The sequence below is a fragment of the Pseudophryne corroboree genome, chromosome 1 (genome assembly GCF_028390025.1).
Source record: "Pseudophryne corroboree isolate aPseCor3 chromosome 1, aPseCor3.hap2, whole genome shotgun sequence".
Classification (NCBI taxonomy): Eukaryota; Metazoa; Chordata; class Amphibia; order Anura; family Myobatrachidae; genus Pseudophryne; species Pseudophryne corroboree.
This window is the reverse complement of record NC_086444.1, coordinates 149,155,350-149,165,650: the sequence shown is the minus strand read 5'-3', so window position 1 is coordinate 149,165,650 and position 10,301 is coordinate 149,155,350. Positions and strand designations below refer to the sequence as shown.

The following is a 10,301-nucleotide window of genomic DNA, read 5'->3' as shown; positions in this document are numbered from 1 at the left end:
GATTTTCTCCTGGTTCTTCCGTCTTCTGGCTCTGCAAGAGGGACGGCGGCGCGGCTCCGGGAACGGACGATCGAGGTCGGGCCCTGTGTTCGATCCCTCTGGAGCTAATGGTGTCCAGTAGCATTAGAAGCACAAGCTAGCTGCAAGCAGGTAGGTTTGCTTCTCTCCCCTCAGTCCCTCGTAGCAGTGAGTCTGTTGCCAGCAGATCTCACTGAAAATAAAAAAACCTAACAAATACTTTCTTTTCTAGTAAGCTCAGGAGAGCCCACTAGGTGCATCCAGCTCTGGCCGAGCACAGATTCTAACTGAGGTCTGGAGGAGGGGCATAGAGGGAGGAGCCAGTGCACACCAGATATAGTACCTAATCTTTCTTTTAAGAGTGCCCAGTCTCCTGCGAAGCCCGTCTATTCCCCATGGTCCTTACGGAGTACCCAGCATCCACTAGGACGTCAGAGAAATATAATAATATATGACAGACACTAATAAGAAGGAAGGGGGGGGGAAGACAGTAGAGAGCAAGAAGAGACTGGCGCGCGCGCACACACACACACAGAGGTTGCGCGCGGCCGCCTCGCACAGGCACGCGCACAGACTGGCGGCGCGCTCCCGGCTCTGACACGTGCGCATGTTTACGTTCCTCTCGCGGTCGTGACGTCACCGCCGCCGGCCCGCTGCTGCTGCTGACAGCTTTGCTTTGTTGTCCCTATCGTCCTGAGAAAGAAAGAGAGAGAGAGGCCGCCGCGGGCAGAGGAATCAGATCGGGGAGGGCGAGAGAAGCCCGGGAGGCTATGCGGTCGTCGGTGATGAGGCGAGCAGGGGGGCAGCGGGGTAGCTGCCCGGTGACTGTCAACAAAGCGCCGCATCACGTGACCGCCAAGCGAGGCCGCTGATGACAAGAACAACAATAGGGGCCAGTGGAAGAGAGAGAGATCCGGCCGCAGCAGCCACCGAGCGCAGCATCAGCCACAGGGATCCCTCCGCCGCCAGCCAGCCAGCGCGCAGGCACACGGCTAGTCCGGCGAGGAGGCAGCGGTGGATGAGCGCCGGGGGCCCCGGGCAGGTGATATGTCGTTCAGCCTGGAGGACACGCTGGAGGCGGACTGGGTGGCCGTGAGGCCCAACGTATTCGAGGAGAGGGAGAGGCACAAGTTCGTCTTCATCGTGGCGTGGAACGAGGTGGAGGGCAAGTTCGCCATCACCTGCCACAACCGGACCGCTCAGCGCCAGCGCAGCGGAGACAAAGGCTCCAGCCCGGGCCGGCAGGGGGCGGGAGAGGGCAGCCCGACCCGGCAGGGGGACACCGCGCAGGCGGGGAGCCCGGCCCGGGAGCCGGAGGAGGAGTGCAGCTGGGCCGGCCTCTTCTCCTTCCAGGACCTGCGGGCCGTGCACCAGCAGCTGTGCTCCATAAGCGGGGAGCTGGAGCCATGCCTGCCCGCCTTCCCCGAGGAGCCTTCCGGCATGTGGTCCGTGCTGTTCGGGGCCCCGGAGCTGGGGGAGCAGGAGGTGGAGGAGCTGTGCCGCCGGCTGCAGCTCTACCTGGGACATGCGCTGGACTCCTGCGGCTGGAAGATCCTCTCCCAGGTGCTGTTCACCGAGAGCGACGACCCGGAGGAGTACTACGAGAGCCTGAGCGAGCTGCGGCACAAGGGCTACGAGGAGGTGCTGCAGAGAGCCCGGCGGAGGCTGCAGGAGGTACGCGGGGGCGCAGGGTAGATGCTAGAATCAAGTGGGTTAAGGGACCTTTTCCGTCTGGGGGAGGAGCCACGACACAAGGGTGAGGAGCTAGGCCAGCGGGATAGTTCCTGTAATATCCACGCCACCAACTATTACCTTTAGTAATTAGGTAGCGAGCCACCGAGCCCGAAGCGTGGCGAGCGTACTTTTCGGGTACCCTGTTCGCCCGTAGCTCCTCCTCCTGGCGACATGTCTCCTCCCCTAGCTACGTCAGAAGGTCCCTTCTACCACTCCGATATAGAATCAACCGTGGGTGGAGGGGGGGTTACTGTGCGGTTAAGGTCAGGGGTGGCCTGTGTGGGTTGTTAGCTGCAGGAACTTTATAGTGTTTTCCAAATGCTGTGTCCCCAGGGCACCCTGACAGGCCAGGTTATAAGGATATCTATCCTTCAGTGCGGATGAGTAAATCTGACTGATGTACTGTATCAATGAAACCATTGTGATTGGCCACATGTGGCCCTCCAAGCCTTCACTGACATCCCCCCACCTTTTTTCTGCTTTCTGACTTCCATACCTTGATATGTAATTACATCTATGGAATTCAATTGTTTTGGTCGTCTAATATTCTCATCTAAAGGGACTGTTTAGATGCCCAAACAATTGTCACTATTCAGTTGTTGTTTGGGTGGTCATGCATGTCACACCCAAACGGACAGGGTATAAACCCATCTGAAGTCTTTCTTTTGGCGTCCAAACTTGTACGGATGCCCAAAGTGTCGACTTAGCGCACATTTCTGTCACACCTGCGGCGACCTGGTCTAAATGGAGCAAAAAGTAAATTGCTCCGTATTGCACCCCCTAGTGGTAGCCGAGTGTAAAATCAATTGAATCGGCCCCTATGTGTCTTTTCTTTTTGTTACATACTGGTTAAATGTATTCATTTAATTTTCTACGTAAATGAAGAATAACATTTGGCCCTTGTGAATTTGAGGGCCGCCTAATGTGCCCCATGAAGGGTATCATGTTGCCTATTACTAAAGTAAGTAAACCATTCTCAAGCATATCCTCAAAGCCTAGTGCTCTGAGGACTGAAATGCTGCCCGATGGCATGTCCAGCACTTCAGTCCAGATCCCTACCTGTGATCTGGAGTAGGGATTTGTTAGTGTGTGGGCCTTGAGAAACCGCTTACCGTCAATGCATTCATCTATGTATCCTGTACATTACAGTAATCGCAACTGTTATATTGTCTAGTAATTTTCAGAGATCCAAAGTCCATCATACACACTGGCTGTTTACGCAGCAATTTGGAGTTAGTGTAGTATGTATACTGTAGTAGCAGTGAGTTCTATTGTGCCCACATAGCCTGTTACACATTGTAGCATCATTATGTAACTCTTCTTGTTGTATAGCACACTGTTTCCTAGTTGTATCCCTTATTTTAAGTTTAATATCGCCCTCATCAAACATATAGCTGGTGTGTGAAATCCGTGTGGCAGTGCTCAGAACAGAGGGACCAGTGTACCCCATTGCTGCAGGCTGAATTGAATGTGCTGGGATTGTTCTGTATTTGCATTTTAGTTGTTGACAAGTTGGCTTGTCTTTTAATTCATATCAATGGCACATTGATCATGCTTAATGTTCCCCGCATTAATGAGGTGATCTCACAGACTAATCTGGTGCTGCTTCACTGTTGGTCTCAGTTTTCTACATGTTGAGCTATTCGAGTTATCTTAATACATCTTATTATATCATAGTACGACTTTCCAAAATAAGCCTAAAGTACAGGCTACAGTTATTTTTGACCACAGCTACTTTCCCGCAGGAGAGTCGTATTGGCTGCTTCTGCATCCTGTTCCCAGCTAGCTATGCCTGGTTTACTACAGTATGTTAGACTCTCACAAGCAGCCAACAGACTTCTATTGTTGATGCACATTGGAATCCCATATAGTGAAAAGAAATTCCCACTAAGGGATTATTCACTGTACATTGTATCCACTGCTCATCTTTTTTTGTTTTCTACAGTGTAGAATACATTAATAAAGATCTATACTGTAGAAAGCAAAACAAAAACGCAAATTAATAATGCTGAATAGGAATAAACCAGTATACATATCAAATAGGGTTGATTCAATTGTTTTATACCACTAGGGGGCGCATAATAGGTATTCAGTTGTTGCTTAGTTTAGATGGCAGTTAGACATTTCTTCTCGCAGCATCCTGAGGAGCAAGAGAAAAATGTGCGTTACGCCAGAACTTTGGCCATCCATATTCCAAAGCAGGACTTTAGACGCTTTTAGCCGTTTTACCCTGTTTGTTTGGGCACGATATGCATGGGCGCCTTAAAAAGTAGAATCCTGATAGTTGTTTGGGCATCTAAACAGACCATGTAAGACAGGAAAAATAAACTCTCAAAACGCTGAGCATGTTTTAAAAGGTTCTTTCTGCAACAATACATAGGAAGCAGGTGAAACAAATGCTGAGGTACTGTATGTATATGGTATTAGTAATGGGTGTGGTTCGTTTTATCGACAGTATCTAGGTTGACAATGTTTAGGTCGACCACTATAGGTCGACAGTCACTAGGTCGACATGGATGGAAGGTCGACGTGCTAGGTCGACAGGTCTAAAGGTCGACATGATGATTTTTTTTTTTGTGTGTCGTTTTCTTCGTAGAGTGACCGGGATCCCAAATTAGTGCACCGCGTCCCCTCGCATGGCTCGCTTCGCTCGCCATGCTTCGGGCATGGTGCCTTTGCTCCGCTGCCGCTTCGTTCGGCACACTTTACCGTTCCAATCGTAGTCCACGTGGATCGTTAAGTATGAAAAAATCCAAAAAACAATAAAAATGAAAAACTCATGTCAACCTTTAGACCTGTCGACCTAGCACATGTCGACCTAGAAACCCTGTCGACCTTCCATCCATGTCGACCTAGTGACTGTCGACCTAAACATTGTCGACCTAGACACTGTCGATCTTCAGACCGGATCCCATTAGTAATGCCACTTTTCCACTAAAATCCTGGGCTTTTGAACGCGTTTTCAACCCAGGTCAGACCCCGTTCACACTGCATATTTGACCTGGGTTATTCCTGGGTCGGCCCTGTTTACACTGCACCTGTGTGCAGTCTTTTGGGTCTGACGGTGTTTGGAGATGATGACCTCATCTCCAAGCACCGGTGATCCACCTGTCTATAGGCTTGTAACGGGACCAGGGTCACCCATTTAACTGCATCCTTGCCCAGTTCTGCTAGCTACCCTGGTTGGAATCCCGCCTAACTGGACCTGGGTTATTTTTCTGGCACGCTTTTCCACTGTGCCTGCCGTGTCCCAGGTTGAGCCGGCAATAACCTGTGTTATTGCAGCAGTGGTAAAGGGGTTTAATAGAATAATGGTATTTAAAATGAGTAGAAATATGAAGCTTGTTAAATAAGGAGCAGATTAATTAGCTAAGTGAATTTGCTCCTGTTACCTGCACTGGACCTATTCAATAAGTGCTGCTTTCCTGTGGGTTATTCCCAGATGGTTCTCTTAACGCCTCATTTTCCTTGTAGCCTCAGGAGCTGCAAAGAAAAGTCTGTGTTAAAATGTCCCCTCTGCGATGCGTGGGGAAATCCTTAGATCCCAGCACTTAACACTGAACCTATAAGCGCGCCAATGACAGTGACGCATGGTAAGGTGAGGCAGACCCTTTCCTGTTATACTAATGTATATGCAAGAGTTGTGACTATATAAAGGATATTAAAAATACAAAGAATATTCAAAAAATATCTTGTTTGCATTATTCTAATAATTTTTATTGTCAAAACTGCAGTAAAAAGTCTATGGGGCTATTTCCCGCCCGCTACTAGATGGCACCCAATGGAGCAATTGTTGCTCCATTCAGCCGGGGTCACATTTCAGCTCGCAGCCTCTTGCAGTGCGAGCTGAAATGTGCCTAAACGCTGTGAGCGCCAAAACCTGAATTTCAGACTGGTGCAGCCGCTTTGTGTGGCTAAACCCGATACTAATGGGCGAGCATGCCCTGTATGCCTACGGGGACAACAATTGAATAGCCCCGATGGCTACAATTGAACTGGCACCAATGGCAGGTGAGGCAGTGCCTGACCTGCCTGTCTTTTCTGCACATCTCTGATCAAAACTCGCCAAATTTCCAGCAGTATATACTGCTGCACATTTGTGTAATGCCCACATTAACCCTTTGGCTCATAGCTTGGGCGGTATTTAATTGATATAGGACAACGGGGTCGATTCAATTCACCGACAGTTGAATAGCGCCGGGAATTAGCTCCTGGCACCATTCAATACAGCGCCAAGTGACACTCAATTGTCGGGAATTCTTTTCTCACCCCTGGGGGATGAGAGAGGAAATACGACAAAAGTGCTGGCGCGAGGCTTATTCTGTCGGGATCCAGCATCGTGGCGGGTCGTTAAGACGGGAAATGCCCGTTCTCCCAACAAATCAACCTGTTAAGTCCGGGAAGACGGGCATTTGCCTACTTAACTTGAGCTGAATTGAATAGTGCCGGGAGCTAATTCCCGGCACTATTTAACTGGCGGTGAATTGAATTGACCCCAATGTTTAAAGAGGTCAACTTAGGTGTATCAACCTGCTGGCGAAAAAAAATTTCAAGAGTTTTGTGCCTATTCTGTTATTGAAAATATTTCATCTTGAAGTTGTACAGGTCTCATTACGTTGCTTTATCCCCCAATATCTCACTGTCTACGTTTTACAGTATTAGCCACTGCTTGGTAAGCGATGAACAGCATGGGCGGCCTTCCAGCTTCCAAAACGGCCACTCAGTGCCTTTAATAGAAAGATTAAAAAGTCACAGTGCAGTTTTAGCACCCCCACATCATTAATACCAAAACACACCCACATGTCCATCATTCGCTCCAATATTCCACCACACTCTACTCAGACTTGCTACTTACTTAAAAATAGCCCCATATGCCCTCATCCCCACTCTTAGCACAAAATACCCCCACATGCATACTTCGTTAATTTCCAACATGCTACTCACTTATCCCACATATCTAGAAACACTTTCCTGCACAAGGAAGGAGAGCAATAGGATAAGCTGTGGACCGTGCTTTCTTCCTTTTGTTCTTTTCCATGATTTTGCATTGTCACTATTCTGCTCAGTAGCTACAGGTCTGCTACTGATATCAATGTATAGGCCAATATAGTGCAAAACGGGGAGGTCAGTTGCAGTAGTTAGTTTTGTCATGTACAGTGGATCCTACTAACCTTTCAGCCTATGTAGCTCATCCTTTAATACAGATGTTAATTGCTGTAATACAAAATCTTAGTTTTTTATTTCTGTAAAGCTACTTTGAGTCCTGCTGGAGAAAAGCACTATAGAGTTTGAGTATCCCTTATCCAAAATGCTTGGGACCAGAAGTATTTTGGATATATGATTTTTCCGTATTTTGGAATAATTGCGTACCATAATGAGATATCGTGGCGATGGGACCTGAGTCTAAGCCAGTGGTTTCCAAACTTTTTTGAATCATGGCACCCTAGAATATCAGATTTTTTTTCACGGCACCCCTAGGCCACAAATTTCTTATTGAGATATTTAGAAAGAAATATTACATTAAGTAGATTGTGTTTATATGTCATCCTTAGAGTCAGTTATGTGGTGAGGGACAAGATTTGCTTCTGTTTGGCCACATATTTTATGACTGACAGCCACCAGCACTGGTTTTGCCGATTATATTGACCATGAATAATTTGAATTGGTCCTGGACCACCAATCCAAGGCACCCCAGGGAGCCACGGCACACAGTTTGGGAACCTCTGGTCTAAGCACAGAATACATTTATGTTACATATACACCTTATACACACAGCCTAAAGGTAATTTTAGCCAATATGTTTAATAACTTTGTGCATTAAACAAAGTGTGTGTACATTCACACAATTCATTTATGTTTCATATACACCTTATACACACAGCCTGAGGGTCATTTAATACAATATTTTTAATAACTTCGTGTATTAAAGTTTGTGTACATTGAGCCATCAGAAAACAAAGGTTTCACTGTATTACTCTCACTCAAAAAATTCAGTATTTCGGAATATTCCGTATTCCGGAATATTTGGATATGAGATGCTCAGCCTGCATAAATAAAAATTTTACTGTTAGTTTCATTATCACCAACAGGGTCTGGCATTCCATCTGAGGGGGAAATGCAATTATTTTCTCGCTCCGGTAGCTCCCGTGCATTTGGGTACGATGATGCGGCACTCGCAACCAGAGCGAGTTTGTTCACCAACAATTGAATAGCTCTCATCACTTTAGATTGAAGCTATGGCACGCGAAAACAGCCCCCTAAGAGTCATGACCTGCTCTCAGTAGTGTGTTGCCAGTGGACACATGCTGCAGTATTGAGGGGAGTCCCTAATATGTCTGATATTGTAGAGGCATGCTCTCCTGTCAAGGTGGTATTTTATTACATAGGCAGTGTCCTTTATCCACACTCTGCCAGCAATAGCTATGACCAGACAACAGCAGACATTGTAGGAACCTCCTGTAATATTATACATCAGTGTTTAACTTCTGGAATTCACCTTTAACTAAGCTCACACATACAAAGTTGAGTACCTGTAGTACGTAGATAATGGGTACAGTACTTGCAAATATGTCATCTTATATATCTGCAAACAATACTTTTCTAGCTGGCTACTGGTGGAGGTCAACAACCTTGAAAAATAAGCTTTGCATATCTTTTTAATTCATTTTATTTTGTAATCATGTTTTATAATCTGTACAGGTGTGCAATATTGGACTTCCAGACCCTCCTATCTGCCGTTTTACCTTCTGGAGTGTTCCTGTGGGACACTGCAGTAAACCAGGTCATACTATGTTTGACTAGATACTCTTCCTTTGCCGCTTTTCCTGGACTCAGTGCTGCATGGGCCATGTTGGTCACATCAGCGAATGGATACACTGATGACTACAGTATACGTCATACAAACACGGTCTGCTCCTTTCCCAACTAATCAAGAGTTACCAGTGATCATGCATTTGTTCAGCTGTTCTGTGCCAGAACAACCTTGTTCGCACCAGTCACCTGGCTCCAGGTTCAGCAACTTCCAGCTCCCTGGCTCCTTCCCTGTATCTCCGCAGCTATCCCCTGTCCAGTGTATGCTTTCCCTGTGTGCTCCTGTTACCTTTCTGTACCTGTGCACTCCTGCAGCATCCTGGGATACTCTGCATATCGCCAATAGAACGCTGTCTCCATACTCTCCTGCGCCGCTGTACACTACCTAGTTTTCTCTAACGTCCTAGTGGATGCTGGGGACTCCGTAAGGACCATGGGGAATAGACGGGCTCCGCAGGAGACTGGGCACTCTAAAGAAAGATTCAGTACTATCTGGTGTGCACTGGCTCCTCCCTCTATGCCCCTCCTCCAGACCTCAGTTAGAATCTGTGCCCGGCCAGAGCTGGGTGCTCCTAATGGGCTCTCCCGAGCTTGCTAGAAAAGAAAGTATTTTGTCAGGTTTTTTATTTTCAGAGAGCTTCTGCTGGCAAGAGACTCTCTGCTACGTGGGACTGAGGGGAGAGAAGCAAACCTACTCACTGCAGCTAAGTTGCGCTTCTTAGGCTACTGGACACCATTAGCTCCAGAGGGATCGAACACCGGTACCTAACCTTGATCGTCCGTTCCCGGAGCCGCGCCGCCGTCCCCCTCACAGAGCCAGAAGTACAGAAGCAGCAGAAGCAAGAAGACATCGAAATCGGCGGCTGAAGACTCCTGTCTTCACTTAAGGTAGCGCACAGCACTGCAGCTGTGCGCCATTGCTCCCGCAGCACACCCACACACTCCAGTCACTGTAGGGTGCAGGGCGCAGGGGGGGGCGCCCTGGGCAGCAATTAAGATACCTGATGGCAAAAGTATACATATATACAGTCAGGCACTGTAGATATGTGCGAGCCCCCGCCATTTTTACACATGAGAAGCGGGACAGAAGCCCGCCGCTGAGGGGGCGGGGCCTTCTTCCTCAGCACACCAGCGCCATTTTCTCTTCACAGCTCCGCTGGAAGGACGCTCCCCAAGCTCTCCCCTTTGGTATACAGGTGCAATAGAGGGTAAAAAAAGAGAGGGGGGGGGCACATAAATTTAGGCGCAGAGATATATATAGAAAAACAGCAGCTACTGGGTAAACACTAAGGTACAGTGTAATCCCTGGGTTATATAGCGCTGGGGTGTGTGCTGGCATACTCTCTCTCTGTCTCCCCAAAAGCCTTTGTGGGGTCCTGTCCTCAGTCAGAGCGTTCCCTGTATGTGTGCGGTGTGTCGGTACGCCTGTGTCGACATGTTTGATGAGGAAGGATACGTGGAGGCAGAACAAGTGCAAATAGATGTGGTGTCGCCCCCGACGGGGGCCGACACCTGATTGGATGGATATGTGGAAGGTGTTAAATGATAATGTAAGCTCCTTACATAACAGATTGGATAAAGCTGTAGCCTTGGGACAGTCGGGGTCTCAACCCATGCCTGCTCCCACAGCGCAGAGGCCGTCAGGGTCTCAAAAGCGCCCAATATCCCAGTTAGTTGACACAGACGGCGACACGGAATCTGATTCCAGTGTCGATGACGATGATGCAAAGTTGCAGCCT

At 48.0% G+C, this 10,301-nt stretch overlaps 1 protein-coding gene across 2 annotated transcripts in view; it reads left to right on the top strand.

Moving 5' to 3' along the window:
• Window positions 1–576: 576 nt before the first annotated feature.
• Window positions 577–10,301, top strand: part of JMY (junction mediating and regulatory protein, p53 cofactor) — a 226,334-nt gene continuing 216,609 nt past the window's right edge. The window contains exon 1 of one of the 2 annotated variants that reach the window (XM_063963535.1): window positions 577–1,692. In XM_063963535.1, the coding sequence (XP_063819605.1) occupies window positions 1,066–1,692 (627 nt within the window). In that variant the 5' untranslated portion in view covers window positions 577–1,065. The remainder of the gene's footprint in view (window positions 1,693–10,301) is intronic. The other variant, XM_063963532.1, reaches the window with a different exon arrangement.